General features: G+C 31.0%; 1 protein-coding gene across 2 annotated transcripts in view; it reads left to right on the forward strand.

The window, feature by feature from the left end:
* Ih (hyperpolarization activated cyclic nucleotide gated potassium channel Ih) overlaps positions 1-25,663 on the forward strand; it is a 283,308-nt gene that overhangs the window by 165,500 nt on the left and 92,145 nt on the right. For both annotated transcript variants that reach the window (XM_040716982.2, XM_040716983.2), the window contains exons 3-4: positions 2,958-3,429; positions 15,344-15,507. In XM_040716982.2, coding sequence (XP_040572916.2) covers positions 2,958-3,429; positions 15,344-15,507 — 636 coding nt within the window. The remainder of the gene's footprint in view (positions 1-2,957; positions 3,430-15,343; positions 15,508-25,663) is intronic.

The raw sequence follows: 25,663 nt of genomic DNA on the forward strand, positions 1-25,663 counted from the left end.
AAAGAATGAACTAGATTTCGTAGAGCAATAAATTTTTAATTATGGGAAGCTACATTTAATTAAATTCATACATTTTTATCATGAGATTCACTTCTGTTCATAACCTCAGCCACACGGTCGACCTCTTGTGAATCCAGCTTTTCCATTCTCCTGGTTCTGGTTTGCACTTTTAACTTACATTCCCTGGGTGGATAAAGTAGCACAAGCCCTGGCCTGCCAAAGCTTCCGGCGTCATGTGGCCGAGGATATCAAGAAAGGCGCATCTCATAATCAATAATTAAATTTTATCAAATATAGATTTCAAATTTGAAAATAACCACTCGATTCATTTTTTTGTCTTTTATACACTCACTTTCCAAATTTAATACATTTATACATTTCAGATGATATCTTCCAGAATGGGAAAAAGTTTTTTTTTTTTTTTTGTGTTTTCTATCTCATAAATTGATTTTTGTTGTTCAAGTCTTCATATATGTATGATTTTTCCATCCATTCATTTCTACCCATTGAGATAAGAGACAAAAGGAAAAAACAAACAAAAATCTATCTTAAAGAACAGCAGTAAACTTATCGACACCTTAATTATTTTTATAAAAGCTTGGTTAGCACAAGGAATTGTCTATAAACCCTAGTATTTGTTTTTCTTTTGGAACGGGTTTTCCTCGGAAGATCCAATCTATTTCTCAATAACAACTTCCAATCTTCTCTAAGGGGCCATCCTTTGGCACTAGAGTTTTAAAGTTTATAGATTGTTCTTTACTAGTCTTAATAATGTTGGAATATTCGCAGGAAATATTACCATTGGCTCTTTCTATTTCCTTTTTATTCATTTTACCTTCTCCTTCCATCCGTACATTTTCATTGGTATCCTTGAACTTAAACAATGAATAACCCAATGAACTCACTATAATGATAATTATTATTATTGTCATAATAAAATTAGAATAAACACGCTATTCAATTGTTTATGTAGATGTGTCTTCAAGCACTAATCAAGTTAATTTGAGATGCTAAGTTCGATATAGATACATATATAATATCGTTTGTTTTTTAAACTAGGAATTAAAGTATTAAACAATACTATTAGTTTTTATTATTCGAAAAAACCCTCTGATTTCCTTTAAGATTAATAAGAGTTCAAGTACGAATCTCAAAGGGTAAAAATTTACCGATAACGTTCTTGAGTTATTTGCATCCGAATTCGAAACCCTAACCTACCTTTATAAAACCATACTATTAGCTTTTTAAGGTTCATAAAAATTCGAGTAGCCGAAGCCCCTTCGGATCCTGGATAATACAAATTTACCTATATCTTATCTAAGTTCTTTGGATCCAGATACAAAACGCATTTTTTCTTCATTAAGTAATACTATAAGCTTAAGACCTTGAAAATCTCTCGGATCTTTGTTAAGATCTGTAAAATTTCGATTAGCCGATTATGTTTTTGGTCTCCAATCTTTTCAGATAATACAAGTTTTCTTGAATAGTAGCTAGGTACTTCGGATCTGGGGATTTTATGACTACTTATTACATATTGGTCCATGCAAAAATAATTGAAATACATTACATAGAATTAATATTAATAACATCATTTTATTTTATATTACTTTTTTTCGATATTCCCCTAAGAAATAGACAATGCTACAGTCTATTTGGTAAGTTTCTTACATTGAATAACGATTGGATGAATATTTATGAATTAATATAGACTTGAAAAACTAATTTTTCCTACTTTATTTTTGTTGTAGCCTTTTTTTTTTAAATCATTGATTATTTTTGGTCCTGGATCCTCAGAATAAAAATAGACAAAATAGTTTTCTTTACATTGACAATAATAAAACAGCAGTTTATTTTCTTGCATTGAGGAATTTACAAACTTAAACTATTATTGACAAATACTTCTAAAACTATTTAATATCTAGTTCACAGACTGTTTATAATTAAGTATTTATACAAAGAATATAACATAGAAGCAGTCCCTTTAATGTGGTAACTGCAAGTTTTTTATATTTAATAAATAACTCAAAACTTTTATATTATATTAGACATATATAAAAGTAACATCATGACTCGACAGTATTTGATTATTTTGTTGTTGTCTGTTGATCGGATTAGGACATTTTATTTATAACTTAATTAATGATGTAATCAATGATGTAATATTAAATTAGTTATTACTCAATTAAAAAGAAATTTTGTTATATTACTTATTACTTTTTTATTATTTTTTGTTCTGAAGACATGTCTTATTGAAGCTGACACATTGTTTAGATATTCAGTTGTGATATAGCGGCTGTTTTGCTTATTCACAGCGGCATCAATTCTCAAAAAAATTCATGAGGAAACAACAAAACTTTGCCCAAATTTTTTGTTGGGTTTGAGAAAATTTAAAATCTTCTTTGCTCTTTCCAACCGTCTCAGCTTGCTCTGTTCAAAGATAAGATGTCTTTTTGTTCTCCTCCATAATTTTGATCCAATTTCCTTACGGATGATAATAATAAAATATGAACCACTAGAAAAGATCAATCCTGTATTAAGATAATTCTATAACAAGAAATAATCAATATCAAAAAAATAAAAAAATATTTAGATAAAAAACTATTTTATGTCATGATTTTATGGTAGTAATAGATTTGCTTATAGAATAAAAAAATTACAATATACTTAAATTAATGGAATAATCAAATTATTTGCAAGTCATTGTATTATTTTCTGGTTTTGACATTTCGTCTAATTTATTCATGCAATTGATTTGAAGCCAAAGAAATGTATAAAGCGTTGTTTTCATTCCCTTCTTAACATATCAAAAACAGACCTCACAAAAATATACATAAGTAGAATATTTTAAATAAAAATGGTATTTTCCTATTAATTTTTACTTCCTTCGTCTTTTTAAAATGTATTAATAAAAAAATGATTTAAAATATTCATATACAATATACTTTACTCTTTTTCAGACAATGGATTTAGAGGTTCCTCCTCCATTAGTAAGGTACAACAGGCTCCATACTCTCGTCCTCCCTTCGTGTTTAATGACTCTGCAAACCGTGTACATTTTACATCCTCGGAAAAGGATGAGCTCTCCTTATATGGAACCCCGAAAGAAGAGATCTTCAATCCTTTTCTTAAACGCATGGACTCTATGGACGGGTCAAAGGTCAAGGGTTGGGAAAAAGATCGTCCCTATGGAAGCGAAGATGGTTCATACTCACAAAATGGAGGAGACACATATTCGAATCCTGATATACATCCGTTTGAGTATCCACATCTTAAACCCGGATGGGTACGTCATCAACTTCAAAACATATTTCAACCAACGGATAATAAGCTAGCCATGAAATTGTTTGGTTCTAAAAAAGCACTTATACAAGAAAGAGTGCGTCAAAAGGCCGCAGGGCATTGGATTATACATCCTTGTTCCAGCTTTCGGTAAGATTATTATTTAGGGTTACGATATTTCTTATATATCAAAAAGAGGAAACCACTTGGTTCGATCAATGTCGATTTAATGTCAGAGGAGGTTACTTTCAAATGTATTGATTTAACCAATTATTTGGTGTTGTCGCGATTTTTATTCAGAATTAAAGACTGCTAAACCTCCAAGCTTAGTTTTAATCTGGTACAGTTCAGTCCTGTATATCAGTCGTAAAACTGATAAAGTTCGGTCCTTGATGACATCAATCGACTCTATTTTTTCTTGTTTTAATCTGTTATAGTACTGACAGTCCGAAGGACCAACGGTCCAAGGACTGATAGTACAAGTCTGAAGAATGGAAAGGACAAATTAAATAACAACTCAAACTACTATTATTGACGAATGATAACATATGTAGAGTATGCTATTTTTGCGGGATTTCCTGTAGATAAAGTGTATTATTTTATACAGTACTGTATTTTTGAAGCCAAATGTAATCAAACTCATAATGCTAGAATAAATGGATTTTTGAGTAAAAGTAAATAATTTGCTAAATGAAGGACAAAATAGCTCATATTATCTATTTCGGAAAGGCTTTATTTTCCTTCGCTCACGCTCACAATCGGTTTTAATTATAAAATATATTCCTTTTTACAAAAATTGTAACATTTCAGCGACGTTTAGAAGTGACCCGGGTTGGTTTTTAAAATTTTGACTAAAATTGTAAATCTATCTACATTTTTAGGCGTTTTATTTTTAAACACAAATTAAATGTAGAATAAATGTATACTTTACCACTACCAATAAGATAAAAATACACCAAATAATGGTTCTTTTTGTATATAAAGTACCTTGTAAAACAAACAGTATTAAATAACTAATTGATGTTAAAAAGTATTGAGTATTGAAACTACTAAAAAAATGCTAATTGTAAACAAGTAAAGGTTTAAAATTTATTTTATTTTTTAAAGACAGGGTTAATTTTGTAATATTTTGTTATTTGAAAAAATAGGAGATATAAAAAAATAACATGGTAAACCTGGCAAAGTGAAGAATATTTTGGAGGGGAGCAGTTTGAATGTAGTAGAATGGAAGTTCACTACTTAGGAGTTAAATAGTAGTGACAACAACAGAGGAAAAGAAAATGTATTCCTCAGATTACTGATTCTAAAAAACAAACTGGTGATCTATAAAGTGCATACGATTTTCTTGACTAAATATAGAGCAATATACATTTAGCGACAGTTACCATACAATATTAATTGAAATTAAAAACATTTTGCACATATTTGTTTTATTACTTCGGGAACAAAATAGGGAAGAGTGAGCCAAGAAAAAGTAAAACAATAATTTGTAAAGGCCACCTCAATGAATATTTGATTCTGTTTTTGTTTGTGTTTTTTAAGAATATATATTTTAGATCTTGATAAAACTAATGAAACGGAGCATTTCATGAATTTATAAAAAAGCCTCCGGACACAATCTGAAAGGGAATGTTGGGTCACACTCTTATTGTTAGAGTTTGGATTTGGGTAACTCGTAAATATATATATATATATATCTAAAACTATCGTAAATAATTGCACAATAACTGCAAACATTCATTTTACGCTCTAATAACCTAAATATGATTCAAAACATAATACATAGAAATGGTACATTCAGTTGAATAGCAATGCATTTAAGTATATTGTAACGAATATCAATTATTGAAATGAATAGATTTCATTTGAAATGTTTTCAATGTATATTGAAAAAATCACATTTCAAATAAATTATCTAGTTGAATGATTATTGTCCATTTATCCTATTAAATAAATTTGCTTCCAAGATACAAAAACATTTTTGTCAAATAAAAATATCTATTAATATATATCTTGTGAGCAAAAAATTATCAGCCAAGATTATATAGAATGGCAGATGTTATTATAAATAATTGAATTTCATTCAATGTAGCTTTCAAATAATAAAAAATTAAGAATTCTAACCCATCTGGTTAGTTCGTTATAAGCCTTTTAAAATAATCCAATTTATCTGGGCACCCTATACATAAGAGAGCAATAACTAATACTACCAGAAACGGTGTTACATATTTAATGCTACATGCCTGCAAAAAATCCTTAATAAAACTTCATAGTTATTTTACAGAGCAAAATATGTTGCTTATATACACCAGGGGGCACTATATGCATAGCACGCCGTGACTTTTTTCATACAGATAGACAAACTTTACTTCACAGCAATAGTATTTTAAGCTTATGACGAAAACAATACCCCAGCAGGCGGTGGGATCATTTTTACACGGTCCACCAATTTATATTTGCTTAAACATATACACAGACATATCAGAATTGATTCTTTTGAGGTATAGCAACCAGTTAGTACATGTATTCTAACTATGTAATCTGTTGAGGAAAAGTAATTTCATAGTTTTTGCTTTATTTCAATTCTTATAAGAAGTCTTACAATCATTTGATTTAAGCCAAGTATTCTATTTGATAACTTGTTGTCAATGGGAATTCAAAATGCCCTTTTTATATAATTTCTTAATCCTACTAGGGAAAAAAATAAAAAATTAAATAACCAATTTTAACATTAGAAGTGTATTTTTTTCTTAATAAAAAGGTAGTAATACAAAGAATGTTGATTTTTTTCATTTATGAAGGGAATTAAATATATTTGTCTAATCAACACAAAATCAAGCTGAAATGATCTTTTTCTAAAAAATGAGTCTTGAATACATTTGCATTCATCAATGAACTATCATCCTCTTCTATGAATAAATTATTTATATTAATCATTTTTAGGTGCCTCAAATTGATCTTAAAGTACCCAAAATTGATCTTGATGATATTAAAGAAACTTGGCAGATTAGGTTTCATATATTTTATTTAAATCATCATAAATTTGATTTCTAATAATGACTTGGAACACTTCCTTCATTGTTTTCTTGAGACTAAGAAAATTAAACTCCAAGATTCTAAACGCAAGTATAAAATAAATTGACTTGTCTCAACTTGGCAGGGTTTCACTAGAGAAAAAAATAGAAAGAGGAAATTAACATCAAGTACAGATAGAAAATTATTGGGTTATCGAAAATACATACACATGTTTAAATGTGGGGTTGCCCTTGAAAGATATTTTTATCAACTTCTTTCTTACCGATTTCCTCCATTTTTTTTCCTTCTCAAATCATCAAAAGTATTGAGGTAACAAAGTTACTGATGCATACATATAAATAACTTAATTTTCTATTTATGTATCGAATAGGTTGGTGAAAAAGTAATTTTCTTTATTTTGCTTTATTCAATCCTTTATAAGAAGTGTTATAATCATCTTATTTAAACCAAGTATGTTCCTTTCTGTTCAATAACTTGTTACCAACGAGAATCCAACTCGATAACTTCCTTCTCGTAGAAGCCCTTGTCCTTATTAAGAAAAAAACTAGGACAACCAATTTTCAAGGGCTCTAAAGAAGCCAAATTAGTACTGTCAAGCGCATTGTCCATAAACAGGAACAGGTAGTTGTTACATATTTCAGCACCTCTTAATATTGAAATGATATTTATGGAATCTATAACAAGGCTTCCCAAACTTTTTCAGAGTGGTGCCCCCTTGGCTTCAATATAAACTTATAGCCCCCCCTAAACATATATAATTTTCTCTTCTAAAATGATAACAATGGGAAAGGTGTATCTGGTATTATGATAATAATATTAGTTCTCCATATCAGGCCTACATTTACAAAAAGAAGACGTAGATCGCCACGTTCGGAAATTCTAAACTTGTTCATTTAATAAAAAAAAACAATGCAATTTTCCTTGAAGGCCCTTTCTACCATACATATATGATGATGGAAAAGCAATGAAATATATGTTTACCTTATTTCATAATACTGGAGAGAGGTCAGATACTTTTTTGTTATAGCCTAAAATCTTGGTATGATATCTTGAACTTTGGGGCTAGCTCAATGTAGTTTGTGGCTACATAATATAAGTTTTCCCACACGTCATACTTTTTCTTTCTTTCTCGAAATCAGAGACAGCGACAGCAGATAGGCTAAAATCAATAATTGCGCCCTTTTAATATTAATGAAATAACTTCGAAACGGGCAACCTAACATTAGAGTAGGAAGTAAGGATAATTGACTCAATTGATCATAATTGCTCGAATAAGTTTCCACGTAGAATTAAAAAATCCTTAGAGTTTGTAATTATATATATATATTTATCTATGTTTAAATTAATTTTCGGTTACTTGTCATTATAAGATTTGATGACATAGAAATCCCTCATCATGATACAAATTACATTCATCCCGTAATTATTCTATAATGGTTTATGGTAGATACAAGAAAAAGTTGTAGTGATTTACTGAAGGAGATGTGATCTCCTGCGATTAAATCCCTTAGTCCACGGATAAACTCTTCCAAATAATGTGATCTTTCAAATACTTTCATCATCGCGATTGGTCCCCAATCGTCTGAATATGTCGAAAAATTTGAAATTCCTCTCCTTCTGATTCAATAATATATTATTCGCTTTGTGAACTTCTTTCATATTATTAAAAGGTTGCGATAATTGAATTTCAACTATCCTCTGTTGCTGTCTCCAATTTCAAGATAGAAAGATAAAGTATGTCGTGTTGGAAACTTATACAATGTAGTCGTCGTTCTGGATACAAAATAAACCTTGGTCCACTTCTCCTGTTTCCTCAACTGCTGACTTTTAAGAATGGATTAACAGCCCAGTCTGGTACTATTACCTATAAAAGATCCTGTTATCGTTCAGACATGCATCTTTGCAACTCTTCCACGAGAGCACAATACATTTGAAGGTGATAATCTAAGATGTTATTTTCTTTATCCCATTCGCAGTGGCTTAGAAACTGGTAAAGTTTGTAGCGTCCTAAATTTTGGTAAAATGTTATCATTTCCTTGCAATTGCATATTAATTTCATTGAATTTTGTGGATATATCTGACAAGTTTTGAGGATTTTAAAGGATCGCAAAAAAACATTGGCGTAGTTTTAGAGTCGAAAAAAGAATAAAATATTTGAGGAAGTTTCCTTTTGATAACCAATTAACTTCAGTCTGTAAGAATAAACATTAAAACTCTTCTTCATTATCAATGCCCAGCTTTCAAAAACAGTCTGGAATTGAGGGAATTTGACTGGATTTGATTTACAGCTTTGATAACATTATTAATTGATTGTGATGTCGACCACTAAGATTTTTATCCAACAAGATACTGCCTGTGGATTGTACAAAGCACTTCAAGACCATCCGGTACGGCTTTCCAAGAAACCGATGACGCAAGTGGAATGCTTTCCTCTTGGAAAAAATTATCAATGATATCAAATACCAACTCTCCTTCAGTAGTATTTATTATAAGATTTCTTACAAATATCATTTCTTGATCCAACTTTTCATCCTTGACAAAAACAAGCATAAGCGAGAAGCACATATTCATTTCCTAGTAAAATAGACTAATTTAAATGCAAGCTAAATTATACACCAGTAATAATACTCCACAATTTATCTTCAGTGTTTCCAGGCAATGAATCTATTCTTCTTTAATCTGAGTTATTTGTGATAAGTATAAACTTCATAATTTGGCAGGTTGACTTATGTACAACTGTGTATATAATCATTCTTACTACCCCATCGTGTAAGCCTTACCAGATCTAGCAATTACCAAAGATATGTTGTAGGAAGCACGCAAACCATTATTGGATTGTTGTAAGCTGATTAAAAACATATTTATTTTATTTTTCGTGCCTTGAACTTTTCTCGAAGCAGCAGACAAATAGGTTTCATTACTCTAAGGGACTTTTAAATAGTTAAAGAAATAAAAGATTATGGAGGCAAAAAATGTCTTAAAAAAGTTTAACAATTACTGGACGCGTTCTTGTAGTACTTGCTTGAAGTCATAGGGTACAGAATTTGGGTTTTAGTTTACAGATCTTACTTTTTTGTAATCCCACGTTTTTAACTTAAGTATAAATATTTGTTCCTTGTAGTCTGTTTACATTTGAGAATAATATATAGTAGGACAGCGATAATAGGATCTCAATACAACGTACTTTTATCCTATACACCGTATAATATATAACATATTTATTGCTGCTAACTTGTAATCACATTTTTTAAATTTTGTTATATCAATTTGTTTGTTTTATGTAATAATATGTAATCACAGCTTTTTGCTCTACTGACACCACTCGACCCTTTTTGCATTAACGCCCCCTAAATCAAAGCACCGCCCAAAGGGGGACGGTATTGCCCACTTTGGGGAACGCTGATCTATAAAAATAAAATTTCATACATATTCCCACACTTCTCTAAAGTTAAATGTATTAAGATAAAATTCATGTTAGTTTAAGGAAATCCATTGAATAACGCTACAAATATCAATATTAAAAGAACTTTATATCTTTGGAAGAATAAAAAACGATATTATTAAGATCATCATATATGGGGAAAAAAATATTTATTGAGATATTTAATTTTACAAACGAATTTGAATATTGAGGTATTTGAATATTCTATCGTCACTAATGGGTAAAGTTGAAATTTTTCGATGGAAAAAAAGAGCGAAACATTTGGTATTACTGAAATAAAATCAATATAAATTAAAAAATTGTTATTAAAAAGGCATAATAAAATAATTATAATATTTTCCATGCACTGATGCTATTTTGAATATTTATGAAATATTTTGCATGCTTTTATTGATTTTCTTTTCGTTTTCTTTTGGCTAGAAATTGTTTCTCTTAATGTGGAGGAGAAAAATATTAATGCTTTAAAGACAACTATTTTTTTTTTTTTTTTTTTTTGGCTTGACGAAAAAGCTATGCAAATTCGGCAATACATTTCGCTCTTTTGAGCCAAAAGATCTTATAGCCAATAAATTGAAATGTGGAGATTGGAATAAAACAAGAGAAAATAGTTTTGCCTCTGCATTTAAGTAAGGTGTTGCTTTTATTTAAAACTACTAAAGAGGGGTCGTGAATCCTTAAGTCATATTATTGACATTGTCAAATGCAAACTGTTAGGTTCAGCTAAATACTCGACTAGTTTAAAAATAACTTTTAAGAGGTATAAACTATTTTATTGAGGAAAAACATTGATTTGATAAAAAAGGTTTTGAAATATTTAGTGTTTGGTTGTGCTCGTCTTATTGAAAGGCTATATTGTTTTAAGTGTAGGTCTTGGGTAGGATGTCAAATTTAAAGCTAAATTTTATAACAGGCAGAAGATATGAACATCAGTCTTATATCAGTAATACCATATGCCACACTTCAGCCTTCTCATCAAAATCTTTATTTCTTTACATAATTTCAACTTTACCAATGGGTAAAGGTACGATATTATGTAGCTAAACGGGCTAGATACATACAACCCTGCAATAGACGGACTGGTAATTAGCTAACCACAAACCAGTGGTGCTGTACAGCCCTGTTAATTGACTGATGTTAATGATTTAGTTATTATAAATCATATAGATATTCCTCGTAATTTATGAATATAATTTCCTCTCATTGATATGGAAATTTATATTCATAGTATTTTTATACATTATTGCATTGATAAGGCTTAGATTCAATGCGTTATCATTTATTATATCATGATTTCTAACCAAATACATATGTAATGTTGATTTATGGGCCTAACATTTAGGTATATAGAAATACATATAGCTAAATAAAAATGTATTAGAGAAATTGAAAGTAAAATATAGCTAAGCCTATATATTCATAATAATGCGATTTTTTGAGAAAGATAATCAAATTAAGTTATTCTGGCTATACCGAGTGAAAACTTGAAACTAACACACTTGTATTATACTGATTTGAGATGTTACGTGTGAGGAAATTAGGACTGTTACTGTACTTGTATAGGAAGCTATGTATATCAAGCAGCTGTTGTTTTTGATTTTCTTTTCATCGGACGAGAAATGTTTTCACAGTAATAGTCCAGGCTTAAGGTATGTATTAACTCTTTTTCGTGCGGATCACATTCCAACAGAGGTGTCCAGCCTGACTGAAATGGTTCCAAGACAATTTAAATGTTAATAAGAGGGAAGACCACAACAAAACCATAGTGTTCAAGGAAGGCTTTTGGGGGAAAATCCCATCCTTAATGCGAATACCCTCTAGGACGCCATCAAAAAGTACCAAACCAAGCCTCTGCGCGCCCATGCCAAAAATCTCAATGTTATTCGCACATTCCTGTTCAAAAATATCAAAAATTCGTACAAACGTCACTCGTGATGATGAAGAAGCTTACAGCCATCATGAAAATTATTCATCTTCAACCTTGCCAGGCGCTCTTTACCAACATGAAGAGTACATTACTGACAGAGGCATTCTTTTCTCAGAGGAGAAGACTTTGTCGTTGATCCAGTCTACAATTGCCGCTACGGCTGTTATGTCAGCTTCAGGGAAATCAATGAGGACACTCGAACAATGACCACCACCAAATACCCAGCATCGGCCATGGCACTGCAGTGTTGCCTCCAATGGCATTATGACGCCCTGATCTGGTTTCTGGCGAGTTACAGCACCAATGCACGTCGACGGTTTCAAGTCCAACTTGCTCTCCTGTGTCCTGGTAAGTTTCCTAGCAGCAACTTCGTCTTTCAGCAAGATAGGACCCCTGCTCACTCTGCAAAAATTACTCACAGCTTTCTGGGACAAGGGAATTTGGCCACAATGCATTCAGGATGTCAATACCTTTGACTTTTTTGTCTGACCGTTCATAAAGAGAAGGACTTGTACTGTATGTCACCCAAAGATTGAACCTATGAAGACCCACATCGACGATGATTGTTTTGTCATGTACCGGAACTTCACTTGCTACTTTTTTACAAGAGGGATGTCGCCATCTGTGAGGCCAATGGTGGCCGAATAGAACAAATCAACTTGGCATTGGCTTTGTATCAGAAAGAGATTTATAAAGATGTCTGCTAAATGTATAATAAAAAAATGGTAGGCTATTTTCTTTTTCCTTTCCGTGTGTGTAAGTTTCATCTTTCAACCCAGTAGAGGAATAGTTGTTTGAATTGAGAATGAAAAAAATTAAAGATTGTACAATATTATATTGTACATACATAAATAATATGTATACCTACGTGAGCTGACTGTAATTGAATGTTACAATCAATTTTAAGAAGTACATAAAAATAAGTTTAAGCAAAAATCAAGAAATGGAGAAAATCCTAAGTTATTTATTTATTAACGATTAATTTATACAATTTTTTTGCCCTTATAATTTAATATGCCCAGCTTCAAATATAAAATCCTTGGGCCTTCACAAATAATGTGTTTACCCTTTCAGCCAAACAGAACAAAATAAAGAGTTCCATCATTCTGATGCAGCATAAACTACTTATTTTACTTTTCCCAGCGCCGCCCCAATAAGGTAATGTTTTGCACAACTCCAAACGATGAGCATTAAATAAAGTTTTTAAAAAATTAACACAAGCTTTTAAATATTCCCTGGCGAACATAGTGGAACTATATTCCTTTGTCAAAATTGTACCATTTGAGTGGCATCCGTTGCATCTTAAATTTCTGACTAAAATTGTAAATTTCTCAACATTTCCTAATTGATTTTTGACTTGATATATTTTTTAATTTTACAGTATTTGCCATAAATCATTTAAAAGAATGAGGAATTATCTTGTTACTTACTCATACATACATACAATTGCTATTGACATAGTTATTGCCATGTTGAACGTTGTATTTGTTTTTCTAGGCATAAACAATAGCCATAAAGTATTCTCAAGAGAACAATTTGTCTTCCTTGTATTTATGTATGTATGTAATGAAAATAAGTTCTTATCAATGACAAAATAGTCCCAAAACACATTTTTGATATCCCAGGAGAATCAAATGAAAATGATGTGTATTATATGAGTGTGCTCATAATTTGGTATCGTATCTTCCCCTAAATATCATTATAACCTTTTTGTTATACTTGATATGTGGAGATTTGGGATTCTTGGAACAAAGTTCACTTTTAGGTATATAAAAAAAATGGAAGAGTATATAATATGGCCTAAAAAGTAGGAGCGGATTTTTCTATTTCGTAAATAATAGGAGTATAAAATATATCGTAGAAAGTGGGAGTGGGTTTTTTTAGTTGTTAATCTAAACATTTTCATATTTTTTCTTAAGCTGATATCATTATTATTTAATTTCTAAAGATATAACATCTAACTCTAAATTAATAACTTGTGCGTGTGCACATGAAAGGTGAAGATAACAATAATGGTTGGCCCAGTTGTTACTTGTATAAGTGAAAGTACTTTTTGGCCTCAGAGTAGAATTAAGGATTGATATCATAGTTATTTCAGCCTCTATGTCATTGCTATATACGGAGTGGGATTTTTGTATATTTCCTGTATCTCACGACTGCTTGCAACTGATTTAATAAGAATCATTAAAGCTAATTAAAAGATTAATTTCTGGTTAATAATTAATTTTGCTTCATGAGCAGTGATGTAAATTCTATGAATTTTTTAGCCGGCCCGTTTTGTAGGAATTGGTAATCTGAAGAATGAATTTTCTTTTTCATTAGCATTTGTCATGAATATTTAATTCGTGAGTATTTAATATCTCATCCAAAATTTATTAAATGATATTCAAAACCTGACTGATAATTCGTGTTTGCTCATAAAAGACGGAGCGTCGCCCTGAGGATTGTTTGCGGAGTTATAATTGTAAATCCTTGTTGGACTCAGAGTAGAACTGGGGATCTACATCTGAGTAATTCTAGCTAATGTGTTAGTTTAATTATTTCTCTCCTTCCCCCTTGTCACAGCTGATTATCGTCATGAGCATTATTATTTCTCTCCTCCAATACATTCTTCAAATTTTCAGGGTTACCATATAGATTATAGGTTTCTTTTTTTAACATAACCTTTTTACAAATGATTTTCATCACTAGTAATAAGACTTCTTAAACATATAGCACCAAATAAAAAACTCTAGGTGCATAAAATTTGTTAGAAAGCGGAACCAATTTTTTTGAAGTAGCACATTGAACAAGATTTTTTATTTTCTAAAGCTGTTATCATTATTATTGATGATAACTTAGAGATAAAACGTATAAGTATACAGTAATAACCAATGTGTATTCTCTATAAATATGGGGAGTAATAATATGATTTTGCTCGTGATTTATAAGTGAAAGTCCTTGTTGGACTCAGAGTAGAATTGAAGATGGACATCGGATAAAATTCTGAGCTTCTTTGTTCCTGCTATATAATTAAGGGATTTGCGTTTGTTTCTGTCCTCTCATGTCTGCTTGCAGCTGCTTTAATCTAAAAATTATGACAGCTAAGCTGATTTCTTCCCAAAGATTCTTACAATTGTTGGGATTATTACGTTAATTTTTGGTTTGTTCTTTTTTAAACGCACCAGAATATCATATTTCATACATCACTGAATATCACTCAGCTTTTAAAAGTGATATATAGACCTTATTCTTATTATTCAATTTTTTTGCAAAGTTCAAAACAACCTGCAACTTGTGTTCATTTTGGACATGCTGAACACAAATTCCACTTTTTAAGAGGTACAACTGTCCCCAATGACTGCTTCAAATACTCTCGCATACCAAATGTTGTTCGTTTAAAAACCCCTTGATTATAAGGTATCTAAAATATGTTAATCTTTCCTTTAGTAGATCAAATTAACTTTGTGAAATTTAGCAAAGATAAAACAGTTTGATACTAGATCGCTCCTAGATAAGGAAATATACTTAATGTAAATGGACTTTAACAATAATTTATAGTTTAGATGGAGTAATTATAATACTATAATGTTCACTTGTAGTTATTTGCTGCAACTTCATCTGACCAATTAGAGAACATAAAAAAAAGAATTTTATTTAATAATTTTTTTCTCTTGTTTCAGATTTTATTGGGATCTATGTATGCTCCTTTTGCTTGTGGCTAATTTGATCATACTTCCTGTGGCTATTTCATTCTTCAATGACGATTTGAGTACAAGGTGGATCGCCTTCAATTGTCTCTCCGACACCATTTTTTTAATTGATATTGTTGTCAACTTTAGAACAGGTAAGGGTCTGTTTTATATCTATCTTAATCTATATATGTATGTGACATTAATGTTCTTATCTATCCAAAATAAACTATTGAGTTTTATTTATAAGCTAGAGCGTGTAATATAATTCATAGTTTTTAAAATCCTTTTGGTACACACATTGAGTGGTAGTGATACAAAACTTGTGCATTTTTTAGCAGACACACTTTTTTTAAATTGGTAGTCTGAAAATGAATTTTAATTTCTTCAGATGTTGTAATTATTATTTAACTACTGAGCAAGGTTAATAGAGATACCAGCTTATTCCAACATGTCATCGGGCTTGACAGAATTGTCAATTTGATGCACCGTAGCAACCTGCTGGGCAATACAAACAGATTTGGACGTCTTAGAGTATAGTAATGATATATTAACAGCATATAATACTCGAAATTATATGATTAACAGTATCAGTATATTATACTCATTGACGTCACTATTAAAAAGCGTGGTGGAAGTCAAACATCAGTCGGAAAAGCGTTATGATATAACCTTGTAGTTCTATTAACCTTGCTCCTAAGTAGTAAACTTCCTTTTTACTACATTCAATTATATTCACTACCTGATCAAAAATTCATGTGTGCCCATACAAGACGGAAAGTAACCTGGAGGATTTATAGCTGAGTTATAATTGTAAGTCCTTGTTGAGCTCAAAGTAGAATTGAGGATCGACATCCAAGTAATTCTTTCAAATCTCTATGTTTAATTCGCTCTTCCACTCCTTCCCTGTCACAACTAACTGTACTTGATGTAATGAAACGTCTTGACAGCTGCACTATTCCAAAACATTCTTCAAATTGCTAGGGTCACCCATTGTATACTCATTTTTTTAAATGCCTAAAATATACACGATTTTCATACTTACTGTTATACATTTAATTATCAAACCTAGTTTGTGCTTCATGTTCTATAGTCTGTACAAATATTTTTTTGTATCTAGGAATGTATACTTCAAACCTTACTTCTGATTATTTTATACCTTTTGAATATCTTGAATATTGTAAAAAAAGTGTCAGGCGAGCCCATATCAATTGTATAATCAGTTGATACAATTTCACTTTTTTTTATCAATAAATAATTACGTTTTATTTTCAGCATGTTTTTACAAATCATTATTAAAAAAATTACAAATACTAATTTTTTTTTAAAGTTTTCTGTTATTAACACATTTACTGAATGGTTCAAAATGGAAAGCCTTAAATTTAAATGTATTTAATAATAAGGCGAACAAAGAAATGCTAATAATTATTACGTCATATAAGTTTTATATGTTTTTCATAACTATTCCAGCCATTTAGCACCCGTAAATTTCAATTAAAATGCTATAATTACTAGTATGAATTTAAGTACTTGAAAAAAATACATATTTATTTTAAATAATCTGAACAAGTGTTTGGTGTTTTACCATGATATATATAATTTTTTTTATTCAGTTTCTTTTATTAGAAAATATAATTATTTATATATATATATATATAAAAATGATGAAAATGGACATTTAATCATTATAAAATTATTTTAACAATTTTTGAAGGATCTGGAAGGTATTTTAAAGTCATTTTGGTTGAGGCATAATCTTGTAAAGTATATTTAATATTCTGTTGTTGTTTTTTTAAACATGTTGAGGATATTATACTTTTTTTAGAAAAGATAAGAAGAAGAAATAATGTACGATAGGCATAAGTTAGTGTTGGGGTTTTCCCGAAGTTATACTTCCCCTTTTCACTTCCGTCTTATTTCGTCCAAAGAACGGGCATTCACTATATGAGGCACTCGTATTTGGACTTTTTGATCGGACCCGTATCCCTCTTTAAAGTTCATTTGATGTGTTAAGTAATATGTACAACAATCATGCGGATCCTCGTCTTGGCTGTCCAAATCATTGGTCCCTATGTGTTTAATGTGACAAAAGTCCGAAGGATTTACAATCATGGAGCGGTCAATGCGTCGACGCAACGAAGAAGGTGTTTCCTGTGTTGTACAACAACGAAACATTGTCCACACATTGCTCATTTTGTGAATCTCTACTTGGGAACTTGTGACAAAACGTATGTTATATGAAAAAAGGAACGAGAACTAGTAATTGGATGCTAGCAGACCGAATCTATCATCACGATATATTTTTTTTTATCCTTATAGTAAAAAAATTAAATTGAAGAAAATTGGAAAAAAATAGACTAGAAATCTAAAGAAAAACAAAAAACCACTGTTAAGGAGACAATTAATTAAATTAACTAAACTTCGATTAAAATACTAAAATATACAAATAAATCATAAACTAGGCTTTATCAAGAAAAATAAAATATTGCAAATAATCAAATGTAATGTTTCAGAGGCACACTGACAAATTATTTGCTATAAAATTTTGATTCACAGGAATAGGAAGCATATTTATAACTCTTGGTGTGTAAAATATCTCAGTTTAATTATGAAAGGATTGAAAATTATATTACGTTCTTCCGTTTTGTGTTAAGATAAATCAACTCTTTTAACTATCAATTATTTATCATCCAACGTAAAACAGATCATGATTTTTTTTTAAACAATATGGACTGAGCTTTAGTTACACACACTCGTTGCCCACATTGCTATCTTTTAGATCCTGTAGTCAGACAGTTCTAAGATATGAAGACCACATTCAAAAATGAGTCATGCACAAGCATAAAAACTTTGGTTTACTAATATAGTTTTATACATTGATATGTATATCTATTCATAGGAAAGTGTTTAATATATCAGGGCGTCAGGGCTAGAGGGGCTGTAGCCCTTCCCAAAATTTAGGAATTATAGCTTTTTTCAAAAGAAATAATTTTAAATTTTATATATTTTTTTTAGTTTAATTGTTGTGCATAGCTGTGATTTTTTAAATTTATTTTAATTTAATTTTTCAAAAAAATTTCATAAATCAAGCCCTTCCAAAATATAATACTGGGAACGCCTTGTATATTAATAAAATGTTAGTGTTGCTCAGATAACGGTGTACAACGGAATGTATAAAATTAATTTAATAAATTGGTATTGGAACCAATTTGAGTGTTATTATAGTGAAAGTTATGTAGAACCCCTATATATACATGTTAATTATCCTTAGCAAGATTTTAGATCTTTATTTTAATCAAAAAGTATGGAAATATAGAATATAATGTTGCTGTAGACCGAGTCTCAAAACTAATCAATGAAATGAGTACTTAGAGAAACAATAACTATACAAACAAAGTAGAGAGTTAGTCAAAAAATATATATAAAAAAGTGTTATAAGTTTGAATGGTTCTAGTACTTCTTTTTTATATAAATCACAACTCCAGAATTATACAAAACATGTACAGGGTGTGCAAGATATCCATGCCGCAACTTTGGCGTGCCCTCTTTGGCACCCGTGGGCACTTAGGCAGTGGATCCTTCATTTTCTGTTCAAACATGCACTAGTTGGAAAAAAATTAAATCATTTAAAAGAATTCGTTGACCAAAATATTTGGAAAAGGTACGGAGCTCTCCAGTGAATCCGCACCGGTAGTGACAATCTGAATGTTCTAGAGACCAATGTGAAGCCCTGGATCGACATGGTTCTCAATGGGAGGCCTTATATGTGACAGCAGGACGTGGAGTCCCACATCTTGAAAAAAAAAGTATAAAATGGCTCCTTGACAATTTGACGATTTTGGCCTTAAAACTCACCCGATTGAAATCCGACGGATTTTTTTTTGTCTGGAGGTTAATCGAACAGCAAACTAACAAAAACCCCTGCAGGACTACACACGAAATTATCAGTCGGATTAGGAAGAAATTGCAGGATTCTCCAAGTGACAAAGGCAGGCTCACAATTTTGTCCTCGTATAGAGACTGTAATTGCGGCTAGAGGTGATTTTAATGAATGAAATAAATCATAGTCCATCAAGCTTTTAGAATCTAGTTTTATTTTTAGTTGAACAGAATATAGCGTTTAAAAAAAAAAATCATTTTACCGGCACATATATCTTGCGCACCCTGTGTGTATGTACGTCCATACATATACATGCTTTCGTAATATTATATAGTAACAGTTATTATTATTACGATTATGGCTTTATGGCCATTAATGAGCCTGCCTTGTTTCCCTCCATTACCAACTAATGATTCTCATTTCTTTTTTTTCTTCTTCCATTTTTTGCAATACAATATATTTTGTACTTGTTTCTACGAGGGTGGTTTGAAAAGTTGCCGACCTAACAAAGATCCAAGAGCTTTTTTCGGACTTTTTGTGTTGACCCTAGTCTCTTTTTAACTCTACACGCTTCTCCCAGTGATGCTCCGATCTTTTTAACTCGTCCAAATAGTAATCTGCCTTTTTTTCTTTTGAATAATTGTTCACAAAATACTTTTTGTTTTTGGCTCAATCACTCCGAGTTGGATTGACTTATGTCCGTCAAATTTTAACACAACAAGCCTTTAAATGTCTGCTATTATTTGAATCTATTTAAAGGTAACACTTTCAAAAAAAAATATATATATATATTACAAGACAGCTCGTTACTGGATTTTGCCCAACTTCACAAAAGTAATAGTTATTTATATTATTCTTTTTCATCATTGTATATTTCATAAATTTTAAAATACAAAGTTCTTCCTTCACTTTTTTGATTGTTTGATGTCTTTGATACAAGAGACATCTATTGATGAGGTAGTCTGCACTTTGTGGCTCTTTGAAACACGCATTCAACTTTCATTTTTTCATTCGCAGATGTGGTCCAAAAAAGGGCCGTGACCAGTTTAAGCATAAAAGATTGTTTTCTTGCTTTTACATCCAAGTTTGATAGCTTTCGATTTCTTTTCTTTTAGCATGACATGTGTTTGTTTCAGTCCTTGACCTTTTTGGTATTTATTACACCAGACTTCATAAAATAAGTCCAGTGGTTTCTTCTTTTTGGAGCCTAGTGACACTTACGATTTTTACTTTCTGGTCAACTCTTTAGAAGGTAGTCAGCAAATTCATTCTCTGCGAGACATTCTGTATGTTGCATAAAAAAAGAGTAGAAGTTGAAAGCGAGTTATATCTTCTAATATCCCATGCATTCCTCATATTTAGACTTGGTCATTGATTTTTATTAAAAAAGACTATGCCGTCTTTCTAAAATAAGGAATCCATTATTTAAGAGATTATAAAGTTATTTTAATACATTAGGCTAACATATATGCACATCTTATATGCAATTAATTAGAAGGAATGAAGGAAAAATGGGTATTGTATCAATGATTAATCTCCGTATTACATAAAACAGTAGAAGATATTCATTGTACAATATATGTAAAAGAATTAATTTCATCATTAAAAACTACATTACCCCGACTAAGTACTTTTTAATAACCAACTATGATTACATTGTATATATATATTTTTTAATTATAGTTAATGATAAAGTCAGTAATATACATATAATGTATGTATAAAATGTTTAACATATCTTTTAATATAAAATCGATACTTTTAAACATATATGAAAACTAATTATTGATATTTAAAATATTTTATATAATATGTAGATATTTTTGACTTTATAAAAAGGACTTTCTTAATCTAATTTTAGGAGATCAATTTATTCATTTCGGAAATTAAAAGATATTTAAACCTCTCTTAGTGAACTAGGATATTATCAGTATTGTAAGTCCTATGATTTTTTTAGCTGGTCCATTTATTTATGAAATTGATAATTTGAAGAATGAATTTTCTTAACTACAGCTATTGTTATTATTATTGAACTCTTGGAAATACTTCTTTAAAACGATTCAATTTTATTTAGTTATGAAAATAATGTGAACAATGGTTATGTTTAAAAAAAAATCAACATTTTACCCCGACAAGTTGATCAGCTACAAAACAGCTGCGACAAGGGATGAAGGAGAGAAGGAAACAAACAAAGACACTTGCTAGAATTACTCCAATGTCGATCCCTAATTCTACTTCCAGTCTAACAAGTACTTTCAATTATAACTCCGCAAATCAGGGTTTCGTTCTGTCTTTTTTGAGACAAACGAATGTAAGTACAGGTTTTGTAAATAATTGAATCTATTTAGGATGGGATGTTCACTATTCAGGAATTAAATAAGAATGACAACGGCTAAGGAAAAGAAAACTCATTCTTCAGATTACCAATTCCAAAAAAAAACAGGCCAACTAAAAATTCACCTGATTTACATGATGTAGTGTAACTCTTAGGATTCGTTGCGGAGTTATAATTGTAAGCCCTTGTTCGACTCACAATACCATTTGGGGATCAACATCTCGTTAATACTTTTCAGTATGATCCTAAAAAAAATATATTTGATTATAAGCAATTCTCTATTTATCTATTTAGCTAAGGTTTAATATATTTAACAGTTTTTTATGGGGATTTATTTAATTTAATTGACTATCTTGCTTTAAAGAAGTTCTTTTGTAGATATACTATCTTTAAATTTACAGTTTAAAGTATGTTTTGAACTTCTTCATTAATGTAAAGTTTGAGAGACGTACAAGGGCCTTAATAGAATAAAAACATAAATTGTAATAACTCTCACTCTTAGATCTCATATTAGCATTAATAATCAGCCCACCATGACTATTAATACTCTAGTATGTAAACTTAGACTCGCCCCAATTTATCCTATTCAAACATACTTACTAAGGTACCCATTAACTTTGTCAAAATCCCGGCTAATAGTTTAAATCTTAATACAAATATTAGCCTGTCATAAAAACGAACTAAGAGATAATCGCCAGACCTCTAGGAGTCACTAAAGTTGAAGGATTGACTAACGAGGATACAAAAGTCTGCGTAGTTAAAGGGAGTTAAATCAAAATTGGATACCATATAATCAATCGAATGGAGTCGATAACACTATGGAACCAAATGAAGGTCTTGAAACAGTCCTTTTCACTCACCATGATATAAAAGGACTTACACCATAATGAAAAAGTTAATCATACACTGGATTTCATGCATCAATTATGACAGCCAAAGATCAGCATGAAATAAAGCAATATCAAACACCTTGTTGGACTCAGAGTAGAATTGGGGATCGACATGGTAGTAATTATTTTCAATGACCACGTTTACTTCTTTCTCCTCATCCATATTCATTACTGCTGACTGTAGCTGATCTAATAAAGCGTCATGACAGCTAAGCTGCTCTCTTCCAAAACATTCATCAAAATTGTCAGGGTTGTCATGTCAATTTTAGGTTTCTTTTGTTTTAACATGCCGAAATACACTCGATTTTCATTACTATTTAAACATATTATCAACTCCAAAGATTGCAAGATAATTATTAACTCTTACGGCACAAAAGAGAAAAGTATTTAATACAATTAACATGCTTCTTCCTCTTAAAATATTATTTTATGTGAATTAAATTATTTGCAATAGTGTTTCTTATTCTCTGCAGTGTGCAATGTAAAATCGTGGACTTTATGATAATGAACAATCAGGGTAAATTTTTGCAGGAATGAAAAATAGTACAACATTAAGGCTTTATTACAAACTTCTTTATTGATATAAAGGCATATTTTTCTGAATGGCCTCCGATCTGGGCTGGAAAGACACTGTAGTACTTCTTGATGAAGGCCTGAGACATGCTCGCCAACTACTGCTATACGGAGGCCTTGAGGTAATCCAAATTTAGTTTAGGGATAGTGCAGATTCACTGCTCAGCCACTCCATAAATGACATAGTCGAGGGGGGAACAGTTTGGGGAGGAGGGTGCATTATACTTTAACCAAGTTAAATTATTATTATCTGGTTGTAGATAAGAGGTCTTCCCAGAATACCTCTTTATAGTCCAATCACTGACATTGAAAGCCTTGTCATGCTACCTTGTCGAATTCGCCGTATTTCTGGTGATCGTGGTGTCATAGTCCTCTGTGATCCCTATTTTCGGCGTATATTGCTGCCAAGTGACCTCTCAAGGCTCTGACCTAAAAACACCGTGATTTTAATTACGTCGCCAAGACTCTGAGAGCACCCTACAACCTTCATGGTCTCCTAGATACTCAACACTCACTTGGGCGTGGAGCAAATGTTCTTAGTCTCCTTTTTCTCTAGGAGTTGGAAAAAAAATTGGTCCAAAATTCTGCATACTGCACTGCCTAACAATATAATAACTTTTTAGATATATTATATTTACATATTTCTTAATTGAAAGCATTATTTGAATGGTTTTTAGGAAAAATAATCTCATATAGATATATGTTTGTTTCATTTAATGAAATATAAATTTTCAATTTGTTATGAACATGCTCGTAGCCTAATCGCAACTTTAATTTTCTTTTGTTGTTTATTGTTTTTTATGCCTTGTTTTTACTGCAAACCTATGTTGGTATATATGTCTGTAAATACAATATTTCATTTTGATAGATTTCCCTGTTTAAAAAAATCTCGATTATCTGTTTATTAGAGCAATGTGTGCTTGAAAAATGTTGATCCATAAAGACAGGGAAAAGATTTTAAGTCCAGAATATTTCAATATAAGGTATGTTACAATTATTTTCCCAAAATTAATTAAGGAATTTACCAACTTTTTGGTCTTACTTGACAGTGTCTGTAGTGAAGTAAATTACTCAATTCCAACACCTTTGGCTTTAATTACAGGCTCTAACCCGACCTTGAACTTGGCAACATCCTTGATGGAAAACTTCTTGTGCATGTTTGTCCCTTCTTCGAGGCTGGAAGACCGCAAAGAGTCAAAATTGTTATGTGCATTGTGCACGTTTATTGAACTCTTTCAACAAGACACTCAACACAGCGTACTCTAAGGAGCTCAGATGAGCGAAGCTAGAAGGCCACAGTTTCTTTCCGTCTTTCTTTCCCTCCAGAGAAGTTAGGAGTGCGTTTTTACTCTCAGAACTCTCATGAGTCTCCATTGCAGGTTTTCTAGTTCAATTATAATCCTTAAAAGGCTTGACAACATCGTAAACAGTTGATTGTAAACTCAATAATCTCTTGGGGAGTCTGCTCGACACGAAGGAACACAATAGTTGATGCATAGCGTTTATATTCCGATAGCATCACAAAAAAAGAAATATTTTGTCTTATTGTTATGTGTAAGTTGATAGGACTTTATCTACAATACATCCCTCACATTATATCTAAGAGGTTCAGATCCGGCTAGCTAGTACCCCACATTCCCTTTCCTTCAAGAAAACTGGAGTGTTTTTTTTTTTGTTTTGTTTATTTGCTCTCAGAATGATCAAGAGTCTTCCTTCCAGGTATGCCCGACAAATTAGACTCCTTGAAAGCCTTGGTAAGCTCGTAAACAATTGATTTAGGAAGCTTTATAAACTCAATAATCTCCTGGGGTGTACACTCGGCATAGAAAACCACAATAATGACTACACAGCGTTCGTATTCCAAGGACTTCTCAAAGATTTTGTATTTTTTTCTTTTACAGTTTTATCAGTTAAATATGATGACTACACTTTCATAAACATAGATCACAGGGTTACAAAGATATTTAGTCATTAACTTTTACGGATTTAAGTATCTAAAAATTTATAAATTTTAAATAAAATCATTGCATCAGACTCCTTTATGACCCCCCCCCCCTCACTCTTTATTTTCTGTTCAGAAAGTTTTTAATACGTAGGAAAAAAATTTGTAAATCAAGAAAAATGATGCATTCACTTTTATTTTTTACTTTATCATTTTTGTAATCATCAGCGAGTTATCGTCAATTTATAGCAACAAATTATTCCTGTAAGCCCTTTGTGTGTGCTGCGAATTGCACTTCTGAAATGGTCCCAATTGAACGTTACGATAAAAGAATAAGAAATTGATAGATTTTATTTGAAAGACCAATATAAGTATCTCTAAAAAGTGAAAAGCTTGAACTTAATTCTTGTGTATCTAATCTTATCCCACAAAATTTGAATATATAGGTAACAATTAACTAAAATAGTAGGTAAAGAAAAAGTTTTGTGCGTGTTTTTCTTTTGTTTATTTTGACAATAAGATTAAATAGTTAGGACTATACGATTTAAATGGTTCCTGAAAGTTTTTCTGACTAATTTTTAGTTACTTTTCAATAAGTGCTCACATTCTTGGCTAACTTGACCATTTCCATTATTTTATCGACATCTTCGACGTCCATATTACCAGAACGGAATCGTTGGAACCAACACTT

Source organism: Lepeophtheirus salmonis, chromosome 7 (genome assembly GCF_016086655.4).
Source record: "Lepeophtheirus salmonis chromosome 7, UVic_Lsal_1.4, whole genome shotgun sequence".
Lineage (NCBI taxonomy): Eukaryota > Metazoa > Arthropoda > Copepoda > Siphonostomatoida > Caligidae > Lepeophtheirus > Lepeophtheirus salmonis.